The sequence below is a fragment of the Anopheles gambiae genome, chromosome 2 (genome assembly GCF_943734735.2).
Source record: "Anopheles gambiae chromosome 2, idAnoGambNW_F1_1, whole genome shotgun sequence".
NCBI classification, from domain to species: domain Eukaryota; kingdom Metazoa; phylum Arthropoda; class Insecta; order Diptera; family Culicidae; genus Anopheles; species Anopheles gambiae.
Window position 1 is genome coordinate 7,094,380 of NC_064601.1, and position 16,608 is coordinate 7,110,987.

General features: G+C 49.0%; 1 protein-coding gene across 5 annotated transcripts; it reads right to left on the reverse strand.

Moving 5' to 3' along the window:
• Positions 1–5,014: 5,014 nt before the first annotated feature.
• Positions 5,015–16,220, reverse strand: LOC1281537 (sodium-coupled monocarboxylate transporter 1). 5 transcript variants are annotated; one of them, XM_061646439.1, is made up of 4 exons: positions 15,572–16,220; positions 7,080–7,746; positions 6,259–7,016; positions 5,015–6,173 (listed from the first exon to the last, which is right to left on the reverse strand). In XM_061646439.1, the coding sequence occupies exons 2-4, from the start codon at positions 7,744–7,746 to the stop codon at positions 5,634–5,636; spliced, it is 1,965 nt and encodes a 654-aa protein (XP_061502423.1). In that variant the 5' UTR covers positions 15,572–16,220; the 3' UTR covers positions 5,015–5,633. The 5 variants fall into 5 exon arrangements, with proteins under 5 accessions (XP_061502423.1, XP_061502422.1, XP_061502421.1 ...); XM_061646438.1 differs by lacking the exon at positions 15,572–16,220 and adding an exon at positions 12,488–12,621; XM_061646437.1 differs by lacking the exon at positions 15,572–16,220 and adding an exon at positions 11,149–12,066.
• Positions 16,221–16,608: the final 388 nt, after the last annotated feature.

Genomic DNA, 16,608 nt, shown 5'->3' on the forward strand with positions numbered 1-16,608 from the left:
CACCACTTTCCAATGGACGGCGCGCGCGAATCATCATCTCGCACACCACGTTGGCTGCACCGGGCCCGTGTGCGTGTGTGTGTGTTTCTCCAAACGCTGCGCCATGGAAGCGATTGTTTTGTTGTTTGTACTAACGGTATGGTGAAAAATCAAAAACGGCAAACACGAAAAAAAAGGCTGATCGATGTGTTCCAAAAATGAAATCCTTGTGTTTTTGTATCTTGACGGGAAGGCCAACCCACGTTTCGTGAGGAGCGTTTGTTTAATATTGTTTCTCATTTACACAAAAGCATCCAAATCGCTTTCTGTTTCTCTCTCTCTCTGCCCTGCTAAGAGCACTCTACTCGTGACGGGAACCACTTGAAAGATTGCATTGACCAGTGTAAGTTTTTCTAACCTTTTAAAGTTGCATTTAAATTGCATTGCAATGCCTGCGTCTAGTGTAATTAATAAGAGTTGTGATGAATGCATTAAAACGTTGTTTGCAAGCTCACGTTTCCCCCATCTCTTCACTGCCTTCCATTTTCGTTACAGTTACAGCGTAAAGCGCACAGATTTATCGTCTGTTTATTGCCACACACACACACCCACACACACGCACACGCACACGTTTTAATAACCTCAGCAACGTCGTGATTTTGCTCGTTCGTTCCATTTGCTCTGCGTCCTTCGCGTTCTTCAATTTCAATTTCCAACTCAATGGCCTCGCAAGCACAAAATGCAATTGTGAAATGCAGTTTCCTGGCTGATTTACTACCCCTCTTATGCGCAAAAAAAAATCCATTTTTCACCATTAAAACATGATTTAACTCACTTTCGCAACAATGGAGGCGCCCAGCCCGTCTCGTTGCGGGGTAAAAAGGCACGTTAACAAGCGGGTCGGCTTTTCCGCAATTTAAATTACCCAAAAATTATTACTTTTAAACAGTTTGAATTCTTGTCTCGGGGGGGGTGGGGAGTGACATTAATGTGCATCCAAAACTTGACAACAAATCGTTACAAACATTTCCTCCCGCCCCCCGCCGCCCGTGTGTGCTGCAAGCAATTATTATTATTACTTCGCTCCCAGTCGTGTCCTTTACCGATCCATCATACACACCATCGCTGGCCCAGGTAGCCAAACAGCGTATGCACTAATTAGCATTGCCTTGAACCAAAAAATGCGGGCAGGCGGCTGGGCACCCATCATACCCCTTCGCCCAAAAGGTCCAGGTTGCAATGCATAATTGCATCGCGCGAAATTCCTGCCCATTAATTATGCGATGCTGTGCAGCATGTGCGGTGGGTTGTGGGGTAAGCAAAACCCCGGAGTTTGGTGCTGCTGATGCAAAAATGGTTTCGCCACACACGGGATTGTATAATACTGTGAAATAGCTTCACGCGCTATCGAGCAGTTGGGGATTAAAAATAATCACCCTTTCTGCTTCACTCTGTGCTGCCGGTGGGACGATAAGAACGCCCAGAACTGGACAGGCGAACGAGGTGATGCGATCGGGGACGGCTAGCTTTGTTTATGTGCCACCCGTTAGTCATGGCCTCGGTATGCGATGAGTAACAGCATCGAGTACGTGCCGCAAGTGTCTCGTTTTCGAGAGACTTCTCCCGGCCCAAAAAGACGCCGACCGAAAAACAACCCCTTAACATGACAAGTCTCACTCACTCACTGGCCTCACCGGCACAGTGTCAATCATGGTTCGCCTTCCTTCGTTGCGATGTGACGAATGATTGGAAGGATGGTTTCCAAGATGCGCCCGGGCAAAAGGGTGGAAAGGCAAAGGTCATTAGCTAACTGCTTTCTGTCAATTTGCCAACTTTCTTGGTGTGTTTGTGTTGGAGTGTGTTGGAGTGTGAAATTGAGCGTACTAGTATCGAGTATCCCATTGCCCCAGAATGGGGTTAAACAAGCAACGCACCCACTCGATCGGTCCTTGACCATTTGCCCATGTCCTTGCGCACGCGGAATGTGTCGCAACGGGGGGAAAGTGCGCATGCGTTCACCGCCAAAAAAAACACGTTCGCCAAGGTTCGAGAAACAACCGACAATAGCCGGTGCCACATTCCCTTAAGTGACGTACCAGACGCATCAAGTTCTATGTGTGTGTGTGTGTGTGTGTGTGTGTGTGTGTGTGTGTGTGTGTGTGTGTGTGTGTGTGTGTGTGTGTGTGTGTGTGTGTGTGTGTGTGTACGGATGATCCTTTGGGGCAACTACATTTTCCTCGCCCGCAACGTTCGAAAAATGATAGATGTATAAATAAACGGTCGATTCATAACGGCCATGTATCTTGCGGGCTAAAAATAGTAACCGGCAACACCTTTACCCTTACCTTACCTTCCTTCTTCAGCCTTTGCCGCGATGCTCGCGTAAACAATGCGCTCGGGGTGTGCTGGTTGCAATTTTTTGGTTTAGATTTAAAAACAGAAACACCGTTTCGAATGCGATTAAACAGGATTAGTTCTTTTTTAAAAATAAATGATAACGTTCTTCGTAACCTCTTGCCAGACTCGCTTGAACATGGCAATATTCAGCCCTTTCTGAACGGACCAGCCGAAGGCGAACTGTAAGAAGGGGCTCTGCGCTAGAAAAGCGATCCATTACCGCTCGCTAGCTGTCATAACAGGTGAAACTAATAACGCACGCTTAATGCCTGCCGAACCGCTTGGCCATGCATATAAAACTCCACGTCACGATCACGATCGTGTGATATATTAAGCAAAACAAATATTTGCCTTTCTTACTGTTCGTACGCTTTGTACGATCGCGCTTTATTTCGCGTTCGACCGACGAGAGCATCCTACTATGTTGGCCTGCCCAGTGATCAAGAGCAGTGAATGTTACTCCAATTTTTAATACTGTTTTTTCCATCTTTTGAACGACTTGATCATTACTCATAATATTTTTTGTGGACACATCCAAAAATAGGTTTATTAAGGTTGGCATTTTTTGTATGTCCATATCTTTCAACTGAGGATGTTTACTCGATTCCACTTGCTTATAAACAATTAAGCATTCATTTGAAGATTCGTTTGATGTCAGTTTTGCGTACCTCAAATATTGATTCTAGGATAAAAAACAGAAAAATAACAGACGCTGCTTGAGATCATCAGTAATTATGGAGGCTTTGCGCATGAGACTTTCCTCGAAATCATTGCAAAATGCTTTGTTTTGCCCATACTTTAACTGCTTGGCTTACTTATACATTGTTCTTTTACAAACCCTATAAATCACGGTAACAGCTCATCATCCTCGTCATCATCATCATCGTCGTCGTCCGATCCAATAGCCAGCGCCCATATTTGCCTGCCGCACGAATGATGCACGATGCCAATTCAGTGCAGTGAAAAGGTCATTTCTCTTCCCTGCCCAGCAATAATGTCATCGAGATGCTGCTTTCGAAACACTTACCAAGCTTCCAACGCTCGATTCAATGCACTTTCAATGGACCTTGTGTGTGTAAGAGAGTGACAGGATGTTTTTGCTTTCTTTTTAATTTCCTCAAATGAAACGTTGCACAGCAATAAATGCAGCGGTAGTGCATGGTGAACGGAAAAATAACGAGCAGCTCGGTTGACATTTTTACAGTCGCAAAAGAAACAGTTTGACGTGCGGATGCATTCTACGTGTGTGCAGTTGCGAATCGCGCTGTCCCTGATTCATGCCGATCCACCTCGACCTTGTAAAATGCTGGCCTTTTCTGCCTGCCGTCCAAGCCTTTGGAACAGCATCAGTTCTCGTAGTTGGCTCATTGAAAACCGCTACCCTTGCGTTCAGAACCTCGGGCAGAAAGGTATTTAGTGAACTCATAATGCTTGGATAAATAGATGGCCCCGAACGGTTGATGTTAATTTGTAACAAAATGTAAGCAAACCTTCCCTTTGAATAGCGAGCATTCACCGCTTGTTTTCTTTAGCTCGATCTGGCTGTTTCCCGTTGCATCATCATCATCAACGTTGTCGTCGCCGTCGTCGTCATCCGATATCTTCACCGCGATGACCTACATTTGGCTTTGAAAAAGAATTCTGTGCACAAGCCTAAGGACAGAACAGCAGTGGGGGGAAAAAACACAACCCGTGACCCTTGGCGAAACCCAACTGCCGCTATGCATAACCCTCCCGTTCTCAGAAAAGTACTGCAACGCATTGGCAAAAGGAAAAACTATTATGTAGATAATCAAGAGAACAAACTGCATTATGCTGACTACAGGCTTATGTGGCGGTTGCCATTGCCATACAGTGTAGCAGAAAGGATGGCTCAACAACTTCCTCAACCTACTTAACATTTGACGGCAACATGCTTGAATCATCACCAGTTGCATTTTTCATACGCTTTTAGAGCCTATTTTGCCGGTTCTTTATTATTTTAAAGAGCATTGAAAAGGTATAATGGCGCATAGTGCAAACAGTGCTCTTGATGGGAAGTAGTATGTGCTTGAACCCTCTACGGCAGATTCTAATGAATCTAATTTTGTCTCAGCGAGACATATTCCACTCAAAGAGTATGAGAAAATAAAGGAACAAAAAGCAGACTATTGCCCACTGCACCGGAATGATACACCTTGGCCACCTTGTTAGCAGTACAAAAATACACCTTTTACACATATTTTTCAAGTACACAGTCTCCACTTTACAACATAACGCACAACAACTAACACCCAACCATTGACAGGAGTTTCGCTGTACCCGTTCACCATTCATTCACATGCTCAAGCTGCCTACTACAGTGCACGAAAAACCCCCCATTGAAAAGGATTACGAAAATGTACCGCCACCGCGTGCGCTAATTATAAGGTACAGCACTCAAACAACTTTGTAATATTCTTGTGTTGTGTTAGATGCGTCATATGTCAGCGGAAATGTAAAGTGCATTCTTTTCTATTATGCATTATGCAACATTTAAAAACAAATCTCGTATGCCTGGATAATACATTTTACAAACAATGTAAACAAACAGGTAAAAATCTTCATTGCAAGGTATGTCTCTCGCTCTGTCTCGACCTGAGACACAGTTTCAATGGGGTTTGTTTAATTAATAGCTCATAATTTATTTTTTACATTTTTCATACAAAGTCTGCCTTCATACGCCTTTTCTTACAATTAAATATACGAATAAGTTCCAGTTGATACCCTTTTCCCTAGTGTTCGCCTTAACGCTGCAGATGCACGATGCTTAATCTTACGCTGCTTAGAGTAACAAGGTGTGTTGCCTATTAGATCCTACCCGATCAAATTGAATTGCTACTCGTCATGCTGAGAAAAAAGACCCCTCTTATCGCCTCTCTCTTTCTCTCTCTCTCTCTCTCTCTCTCTCTCTCTCTCTTTCTCACTCTCTCTTTCTTTTACATGTATTTTCTCTTGTACTACTCTCACGCAAACTCACACACAAATGGACACGTCGAATACTATTGTGGCAAAGTGGCTAGAAAAATACAAAGCAAACAAATCCAAATCCCCAATTTTTCGGGAACGCAAAACAGACGCAACGCCCGCGCTCCGTGGTGGTTAGATTGATCCTAACAGTATGGTGGCTGCACGTAAACGTTAAGTTTCGCTGAGTTTATCACAGTCTTTAAAGGTGTATATTACTATGCTTGCGAGGAGCCTAATGTTGACCGCTGGACCGCGAGATCGGGCGAAAATCAGCGATCAGCTTCGGGGTCTGCCGTCTTCCGGTACACCTCGGGCCGGTCCAGCTTGGGCGGTAGCGGATCCACACTGACCACCGTCACACCGGACTGCTCCGAGACCGTGTCGAACCCGTGGTTGTCACGCTCCAGCTCGTCGAGGGGCGACTTCTTGGTGCCACTGTCGGCCGACTCCACATCCTTCGGTCGAATGTCGGGATTGGAGATGTACCGGCGCTCCTTGCCCGGGAACAGCTTGCTGCAGTAGTACGCGACCGGGTGCAGCAGCTTGCGGTCGTACGCATCGTCCGCGTGTGACGTCAGCACGCTCACCAGCGCACCGACCGCCACGGTAAGGAAGGTGCCGATCAGGCTGTAGTACATGTACGAGACGGAGTAGATATTTTCCGGGAAACCGATCGTCCGCTCGAGCGGCGCGTGCGTCGTGGTGTCAAAGTAGGGAAACTCTGACTCTACCTCGAGCGGGGTGTTTGCCAGCAGCCAGGATTTGGTGGGTTTTGTGATGCCCGAAGAGAAGGTGTCATTTGTGCAACCCTAAAAAAAAGGAGAGTAAATAAACACATTAGCTCCCGAAGCTCTGTACAACAGGGTGAGCTACTGTTGAAAAGGGGACACTCACCTCAATAGTGGTCGGTAGCAGTACCACCTCCTTGGACACGGTCAAGCTGCCGAACGTTATCCACAGCGTGAGGATGTGCGACACGATCATGCCGCAGGCGGCTCCCTTCCAGTTGGCGATCGGGACCAGCATCGCGAGCAGAAACACCCCCAACAGCGGGCCCGAGGTGGCCGACGTCATCAGCATGCTGCTCTCGATGACGCCCGACAGCAGCCCGACCGAGAAGCCGACGCCCATCACGATCACGCCGTAGATCGAGCCGATGAACTTGATCACGTTCAGCTGCTGCTTGTCGCTGATGCCCTTGTACCGGGGCAGATGCGACAGGAAGTCCTCCCACGTGACCGTGGCGAGCGAGTTCAGGTTGGACACGTTCAGGCTGAGCGCCCCGTTAAACAGGGAAGCCATGAAGATACCGAGCACTCCGGGCAGGTAGGCGAACTTGTCCTCCACGAAGAATGGCAGGATCTCGTCCATCTTGTTGGTGTAGCCGGCCTTCATCGGATCGCACACGGCGTACACCGCGTACACGCCCATGCCGACGATCCACGCGAGACAGAACAGCGCAATCACCACCGGGATGTTGCTCATCAGCGTGCGCCGCACCTCCTTGAACGTGCCCATGCTCAGGTAGCGCTGCACAAAGTTCTGCTGGCAGCCGAAGATGCTCAGCGACATGAACAGCTGCCCGAGCCAGGCGGACGTCGTATCGACGCGCACCGTCGCATCGCCGGTAAAGTTGAAAAAGCTCAAACGACCTGCAAAAGAGACTTGAGTGAATATGGCGAACCTACTGGGACACTCGCTTATAGCTTACTCACCATCATTGGCTGGAATGGTGAAAATCTCCCCGAACCCGCCCACCGTCACCATCGACTGGATGATAATGCCCACCGAGATCAGGATCATCGTCACGCTCTGGATGACGTCGGCCGTGATGGCCGCCTTCAGCCCGCCGAGCAGATTGAACCCAATGCTGATGGCCGAAATGCCAATCAGTGACGCCCAGTAGGGAATCCCAATCACCGTGTTCATGGCCACGGTCGGCGTGTACACCGTGACGCCCAGGTTCAGCAGCGAGCGCACGATGTACGTACCGGACGCGAGACAGCGCACCAGCCGGCTGTTGAAGCGCAGATCCAGATACTGGTAGACGGACGTGACGCCCAGATTGAAGTACACCGGGATGAAGATGAAGCACACTAGCGGGTAGGCGGTCACCATGCCGTACAGCGTTTCCCACATGGCCGACCCGCGGTAGAACAGCTCGCTCGGGTAGCCCAGCACCGACCGTACACCGAGCGTGCCGCGGGCGATCGACAGCATCATCGCGCCCATCGAGATCGTCCCGAGCCCGAACACATAGTCTGCCTTGGTTTTCTCCTTTTTGCCGAAAAACCGGCCCCAGAGAGGGTACAGGGTGGAGAAGATGATAAACACCACGAACACCGCGTAGTCCCAGATCAGGTCCATAAAGCTGCGTGCCATCTGGGAAAGAAATGGAAACCCAAAAAAAGGGGAAAAAACAATTAATTACGTTTGATTAAAAAACGACAGTAGCGACATCTGTGAGCAATTTGTATGTACTAAGTGCGAAACGTTTAATTTGCGCGTGGCTTGTCTTTATCACCAACCGCCTCGATGATAATAACGGACAGTCTGATTTGCCGCTGCTCACTGATAACACAAACACACGCCCACCGGCAAACGGTCGGCCACCAATCGGCAATCGGCCACGGTTCGGGCTGTTCCGTCGGAGAAACGAAGCGCCAGGCACGACCGCCCCACTGAATGCACGTCTATATACGCGGGGATACGCGTCATTCACGGAGGAAGATCGTGCCTGAATCGCCATGCGAGGAACTAGCGGCATCCCGCTTTGGCCCACTGAGTCGAAATGAGCACGCGTGCTCATAATCCTCGTCGATGCGTGCTGCTCCTAACCAGAAGATTCCATTAGTGGCCGCACGTTAAATGGCTCCAAAATGGCTCCGAATTATCACCGTTCGATGGCTGCACACAAACGCGCCAGTCACACGCTTTTGCTGTGACGTTTTCTGCCTACTTACGAAACGCTTCATCGTAGCCAACGGTGCACAGGTGTACTAGCGGGCGGCCACAATGTCTGATATTTTCTTTCCACACCCTCCCCCTCTTCTTTCGTTTCCCGCCCGATGTTGCACGCAATCAATTCGCACTTTTCGTCATCGAAAATGTCACGCGAGCGATCAGGACGACGATGACACGCTTGCCATTGACTTTTACCCACGGACGCAGGCCGGATCGGTGGGATCTTGTCACTTGAGCGCTTGATCGCTTCTGCAACCCGTGCGCTCACGAGCCGAGTCGAACCAACGATGTAACGCTAACGAGCGGACGAAGCTGCGCTTTTAATAGAAGCCAGTACTAGGTGCCAACTGCCTGTCACCTGCTGCCGCCCGAAATTCTTCCACCCCAGCACCCAGATCATCAGCATCATCCGCACCCTTGTGTAAGCTTGTTAATCAAACAACTGTTCGGCGGCGTGTGTGTGTGTGTGTGCAAGGGGAAGAATGGTGCGGGCGTGGTGCAACAAAACAAAAAAAGGCACACAAATCACGTGGTAGCGCCAAACGGAAAATCGCACCATTCTTATGTTCCGCACTCTTTCATCCCCTCCCCCAGCTGTATAATTGATCAAATAACACTTCCCCTCGTTAAGCGAAACATACACACACACAATGGCGTCCCAAAAATAGTAACAAAAAACTAATTTGTAGCGAGGCGGCAGTGACCGGAACCGGAACAACACCTTCAGCCCACGAAACGGGAAAGAGCGGGGCCGATCGGTGTGTGTGTGTGTGCATCGTTACGGGGTCAATATCGTGCCTGCCATCAGCTAAATCTGGTTCGGAAGCAAACGATGTGCAGGCAGCAGCAGTAGCAGGATGCCTCGTTTTGCTGATTGGGGGTGCAATCTGTATTGACAAACGCATTAACGCTTGCCGATTTGCATTGTTGGAGCTGATTTTCTGCTTGGGTAGAGAGCGGGATGCTTTATATTTCGATCGCTTGTTTTTGCAACATTTTTTTTCTAGCAGAATGCTGCTGTGTCTAACGATGGTAGTCAAAAACTTCCTCTATAGTATGCTTGCTGAATGCCAACGCAAGCCATGTGGCCAAAAACCTTTAGCGCTAACGCTACGACTAATGAACGGTTTTCGTGTTTACAAAGCGATTTTCCTGACGATCGCAGGTAATGTAGATCAGATGGATAGAGCGAGTGTGAGATCCGAGCGAGAGAGGCGTCGGCGCAATGTTGCAACAGTTTGCCAAGTGCAACGATTCATGAGTAAACACATTGCAGGTGACGATGGTATCCGCAATTGTAGTGTATCCAGTGCGCTAGTCATCGTTCGCTCGCTCGCTCGTGTTACACAAGCGCCAACTTGGTACAGATTTGCTTAGGCTGTGAGTCACTGATCAAATTGATACACCTCCTTCTGCGCTCCAGTACGTTCGTCTCTTGCTCTCTATGTGCTTGCATTGTTAAGCTCCTAACTTGGCACGCGGCTGCAAATCACACGTCCGACAACGTGGAATTGCTTAAAATTTCAAATTTCTTTTTAACTTGCATACCTGCAGGCGTTTATAGGCGGTCAACATTTTTTCACTTGTTTAAATTTTTTAACCTGAACTGTGCAGTTTTGAACAAGAATACTTCGTTCGTACGTTCGTTGCTTCCAACTGATCAACTTCTACTACACAGGGGGACTTAGCAAACGTGTTCCACTGCCAGATGTCACAACAATGCGTAATCAACGGCCCATTTAGCAGCTGCCCGATCAAACTAAATGAACGATGCACTCTTCCTAGCTGCAAAAGCACTGCCCATTTAGACGCCCATTAGCATCGTGCTGCTAATCGCCCGGCGCCACGACATACGCGCCTCACGCAGCACCGGCGTTGCCCAAATTCCCAACCCAAAACCCCCCTGTTCGCCCAGGTTCCTGTTTGCTTTTGCCCATTTCCATTGCTTCCTGATCACCTGTACGCCACAACGCCCTTTGCCGACCTTTCCAAACGGTGCTCGTTACCCAGTGCCATCATCAGCATCAAATGGGGGGCCAAGATTAGTGCGAATGAGTCGAGCGAGCGCGCGCGCGCGCCACTCGTCGTGCATTATTCGCTTGCGCACTCGCGGCCACTCCCGGTTCTGCAATTATTAATCTCAATAAACCGCTCCACATGCAGTGTATCAACACACAGAAACACATGTGTTCGCTCGCGTCTCTAGCGAAAAGTGCGTGGGAACAGATCATGCCGGTGCATTCCACAACGTGTACTACAATTGGAGCAGGAGATGTGTTGCAGTTCGGTTTCGTTACGCAGCGCACATGTGAGGGAAGAATGGTTCTAAAAAAAATGAGGGGACCAGCCACACACACACGTATATTTGTGTGTGTTTTTTTACTAGCACTGATTTAAGCTATCTTACACCATCGTCGAGATTGCATTTGCGTAAGCACCATTTGCCACGTAACCGCGGCATCCGCGGGGCAGGAAGAACCTAAACTGTGCTCATCACAATGTAAGTTCTCAAGCGAATTGAACCCATTTTTCAATGCAATAGCAGCACAATCAAAACATTCTACACTAATCCCCCATCATCTTCTTCGCTGTCTTTAATTACAAATACACACAGTTTTTTGAGGCGCGAATCGGATGAAACGTAAGCTTTTGATACAATCAGTTCGTTCGCTTTGCTGTGACACTTTGCTTGATGGCGTAGCTCCGAATCGCAAGCAAAATAGAGGGAGCAGAAAAAGGGCTAATAAAAACGGACGGTTAAACACTGTTGCTTTGCCGCATCGGCACCGTCACCGGTAAACAATCGGCGGATATATTTACCAGCATTTTGCTGCGCTGCGCACTGCACTTCTCCTGCCCTGCGGCACCAATGCGGCGGCGGCTGCTGCTGCGCGTTAGCTCAATGCACGTGACACTGTGGCTGTGGACCGGTAGGGCCGAGTGAGAGGTCGCGCTTTTAACACTGTGTTTTTTTGTAGGCTTTTCTATGCTTCACTACACCTCAAGAAGTGATTATGTTCGATTCAAGTGGTTGGTTGCCAGCCAAGCCAATCTAGAACAGCGCACCACTCACTTCAAACCCTGCGTTGCGTTGCGCTGCGGGGTGCCGGTTTGTGTGTTTATGCTGCGTGTTAATCATTCAGCCACCCCAGCGAGTCCCACAAGCACCACCGCAAGCACCACTGATAAGACCGCCCGACCGGTTCTTAATGCAAACGGCACATCAGAACCTAGCGACAAATACGCACACCTGTCGCGACGACGACTACCGCTGGTCGAATGTCGAACGGACTCTGACGCGCCCGACGTTCCGCTGCTACTGTCGAACGGCGTCGAACGATCGGTGCCCACTACCACCATTAGAGCTGCTGTAAATGTGGTGTATTTTTTTTTTTTTTGCGTGAGGCTCGCGATCGCGATGTTGGCATCGTAACAACACACCTTCCCCTGCCGTGTGAGAGCTACCCATGCCGGGGTCGATCGTCGGGTTTGTCGATCAGTCGCCAGAATGGCCACCGAAACCCATGATCCTCGGCGCAGCACGTCACGCGGGAAGTAGACGAACAACAGACGAACAACCTGCTGTTGTCAACTCGCTGTCCGGTTTTTGATAAACGGTTTTGTGTGCGGTTGGGGTTTATGCAATCCGCCCGGCATCGGTACGTGCGTGCCCAACCCGACCACATCAGCTGTTTACGTGCTGCTGCCCGGCACGGCACGGAGCCGTCGTGCGAGCTAACTATACACATTAAGAGCGCGATGCCACAAACCAGTTTGCTGCTTCCCAGCGCGACATTCAGAAGACAAAATGCCCTTAACACTGGAGAGCTGGAGATGATCGGTTCTTGCAAATGCGTTGTGCATTCTGCTACCACAAAAACCAAGTGCATTTCGTGCTGTCCCCTCCCACGCGCAACTAATTCTAGCAAATACGTCAACGTGCGGGTAATTAGTAGTAATGTCACTACGGAGAAACATGGTACGATCACATCAGCCTCATCATCATCCTCATCATCGTCTCGGTGTGATGTGAACGGAGTTCAAAGGTGTGCCATCTTAGAGCCATCTTAGAGTGACGCTTGAAAACTCGCACTTGGCGCATCAGTGTGTACTTGCTACAAAAAAGCCCTAAGCGTAGTAGCGTAATCGTTCCACCTACCTTTACTGCGCTCCTGTTCCGATTGAAGATCTTCTTCACAAGAAAAAGCGATCGTCTTCGCAGGAAACACTTCGACAGTAACCTGTACACAAACCACACCGTACAACGATCGGTACCGTTTTGATTAGCTCAATCACGCGTTCGATAGCATTTATAAAGGCTCGACTCGGCCGACTCGGTGACTCAAGTGGGCAGCGTCCTACCGTCGTTATCTGTCTTATCAGCCGCATCCCATGCCCATCCAAAGCATCAGGCACGTTTGAGCCCGGGGTGTGTGTGTGTGTGTCCATTGTCGGCCGATGTCGACTCAAATGCTCAAATCAATCAACCAATCAATCAGCCTGTTCGGTACGCCCTAGTGGTGCTTCGCACGCATCTTGCTCTCGCGTGAACAGCCAACACACCTGATGCTAATTTTATGACAGACAGTCATAGCCGTCGACTAGCACGAAGCCTTCTTGCAGGGTGCTTTATCAGATCCTATCGGTCGTATTATTAATCGTCTTAATAGATAGCGGAGGAATGTACATCATCTCGCGAGAGTTTATTGGAGTTTAATTTGCTCCTGTTTGTCTGGCTCTTAATCCTCAACCATTAAGACTCTGACGGACGGGAAGAACATCGTAACTCGAAACTAAAGCCTAAAGCCCAATTACGCATGCTGTGCTCATACGCCCACTTCTCTCGCTGACATTCGCTTCCATTTACGAGCGCCACGTGAAGTTCGTTCACACTGCTGCATGTAAAAAAGAAAGATCTGGGATATTCCCGAATGCGTGCGCGATCTAAAAAATCCCAAACCGACACCATTTATCTCGCCTCCAAAAGAAAAAAAGGACACACAGTACCATCACGTGATCTTCAACCAGTTTAATGTCATTATATCTCCCGCCCCGGTCTGTTGGACCGGCTTCCTGCACCGCCAGGCGTGACGCAAACGCACCTCCATGATATATATAGGAAAAGTTGGCCCGGCGCGGTGAAAACAGGTTTAAACCACAAAACGAAAGGGGATTTTTGGCCAAAACTTTGGATTTGCTTTTCAGATTCGGTGGTTGTTATTGTCTCTCCAGCCTGCATTCACCCCGAGTTGTCTGGGGTTGTTTTGCGGGAATCTTTCACCTGACCTCGTCGGCTGGCTGTAGCCCAACCGCTCGCGATGGGGAACTACCTTCCCATCGAGGGGCTCATTATGTGCCACCAGCTTCCATCACTGCCGTGCGAGTGCGATTGAGTGGATTTCTCTTAATACGCCTAGTCACGTCCTGGGCGAGATGGCCCACTCGATCACATTATCATTAGACTGGATTGTTCGCTGCGGACTCTTCGCCGTTTTGCTATCCTTGGCGGACAATTAGCATTGACTTGGCGGGGGGGCAGTCATATTTTCCTGGTACATTCGTGCGCGTCGTGCGCGTTCGTTCTTTGATTCATAGAAACGGTGGATGAATCACGCAGAAGAAGAAAAAAAATGGGAACGATTTGTCAAGCGTGCTGTGCTATAATCAGCACCTGTCATGTAAATGGTTAGATACATCTCTGTTAACGTGGTCGCCCAAAATAAAGTTCCATTGTACTATCACTTTTTTTTTGTTTATTCTCTCTCGTAATGGTGCTTTATTTGCTGTGCCATTTAACAATCATTAGAGAGCCTGAGACCGATCTACTTAAATTACAGGAAGCGCTCTTCAGATCGAAACAATAATGGAAAACAAATCATAGTTATATAGTGGGCGCAAGTGGAACCTAATGCCGTCAGTATGACGCAGACGCAGATCAAATGTCGGAAAAATACCAGCAAACTGGAAAAGCTGAATAGTGTGGTGCTCCAGCGCCTCAATCGACGAGGAAGCCTTCACGCACGCTGGTCGTGAACCTACTTCAGGTGCGACGTGCGTCTTGTCAGCTTGGCTTCGGACACAAGCGGTCTAACAGTAGCGTACCGCAAACAACGATACGATAACAGTGCGGCAAGGCGGCTGACATACCTGCGTCACGAGACTTGGTGCACGCGATGCCAACTCCTCCAAGCATGTGCGCAAAGAATGGTTTTAGAGAGTGGCTTTGCCGGCTGGTTTTTAAAACGATGCTTGACCAAACCGCCCAGTCATCTTCATTTACTATAAGGCTCTCAAGTGGCCCATTCTCCACAGTTCTCACGATCTACAACACCGCTTCAAGTGTCTCAATTTCTTTGGAGCTACTTGACCTACAGCTGAGATAAGTGTAACTACACGCTGTACTTCATGTGTTTAGCGCTTCTGGCATTCAAAGGTATTCCTCCCGAAAAAGACCACATCAAACATCGTACTTTGTTGCTCCATCCTTCGTAGGCGTACTTGCCTGCCGATATCACGAAGCACCAACAACTGGTTGTTCCTTTCTTTTGGCACACTTAGCGACAGATAGGTTTTGCATCGAGTCCCGTGCACCGTACCGTGCACGGTCTTATCGAAATCACGTGAAACCGAATCCGCTGGGCACGGGCGAAACAATCGCCTTTGATAACCATCTATGGGTCTAGCATGCGTCTGCAGACAACGGGCAGCAACTCACGGGCAGAGTGTCAATATGAGACTTCCCAGGTGCTGTGTAGCGTGTTGCGTACGCGATCCCAATCATTTCGCTGCCTTTCTCGCGTGGCTTTGCCACAACAATAGATCGACATAATTGGTCTTTCAAATGGCGTGGCGCGAGCCACTTGCTCCAGACGAGTTCTTGCTGACGTCGATACTGCAACGATCAATCTGCAATTAATCTTCCAATGCGACGTCTTCTCGAATGTACCTCTCCGTCTAGCTGTCGGACTGTGAAACTGTTGGAAAGAATTCTCGGAAACCATTTGAAAAATAAACCAAAAATGTGCACGCCCATTACAACATTCACCCGAATCGCATCGGAAACCAGTTCGAACGCGCGCAAGAAGACATCTTTCGCATTGTAATTAAAATCACATACATCAGCTGGCCCGTTATCAGCGAGCTAGAGAGTGTTCGAGGAATGTTATCTCTACTGTTTGCGAGATAAAATGGTTGCCCATACCCATGTACCATGCACCGAATGATTTCCCATCGAGGAACTTACCTTTATCAACAAACTCAGACGATCGTGTGAATGTTGTTCAAAATAGACTTGACTTACATTAAACGTTCGTTTGGAATTAATGCACCTTTTTTGTCTTCAGTTAAACACACACACACACACAAAGTACGTTGAAAGTCTAGCGACACGACACTTGTAACGACATGTAAACACTGTTTCAAGTAACTAGCAAAAAAAACCAATCCACAACGGACACCGCGCACACAGAAATATGTAACACCGTGTTTTGTTCCTCGCTACCGGATGCCACTGGGATATAATTCGTTTGTTGTCCAACCAATGCTTAAGCTGCTGGTGGCAGCGATTATGCAAAGCCTGCAAAGTCACGTACGAACTCCCCGGGGACACCTTGATTTGGCTCTGGCTGCGACGGGGAAGTACGTTAAGTACGTCCACGGCCCGCCCTTTAAGCGCACTGCAAAATGAAATACTTTTACGATTCTACTTCCCGCTTAATCGAGAACGCTGGACACCACACGGATTTACGGCTGCCCCGAAACGCCCTTAAACGTTAACGATCGCGAAAACAACCCAAAAAGCGGTCGCCTCAAGTCTCCAGCTGGTGGTTAGTAAGTGACGAACGTCCTGCTTCGTCCAGGTCTTGGGAAGGTCTGTTTTTCTGGTCGCGATCGCGCACCTCACTTACCCACCAGCGACGCGCACGTACGACTTCTCCCTCCCACTCTGCCACACACACACACACACAGACACTCAAGTACACGATTTTTGGGGTGTCCCCGGGCGGGGGGTGTCCGTTTTCACGGCACAAGCTTTCGGCTTTCTGCAATTTCTGGCGCGCTTCACGCCGTTTTTGGCCGTTGTTTTGCTCGGCGACTTCACTGTGGTGCGCGAGCCCGATCGACGATCGACCCGCTTCTTCACACACCACCCTTTTGCCTGCTGTGCTGTGCAACGATCACCATCTCCCTTTCACCCATCATTCTTTCGGACGTGAGTTTTTCTCTCTCTCTCTTCTACCGTGTGCTTCCATGTCCAACCCTTTCACCCTTGCCTGATGC

Bases quoted from the DNA above. Each gene is read 5' to 3' on its own strand.
- LOC1281537 (XM_061646436.1), bottom strand. The intron at 7,017-7,079 runs GTGAGTAAGCTA...TCTCTTTTGCAG, and splicing joins CACCATTCCAGCCAATGATG to GTCGTTTGAGCTTTTTCAAC. The intron at 6,174-6,258 runs GTGAGTGTCCCC...CCTTTTTTTTAG, and splicing joins TGCTACCGACCACTATTGAG to GGTTGCACAAATGACACCTT.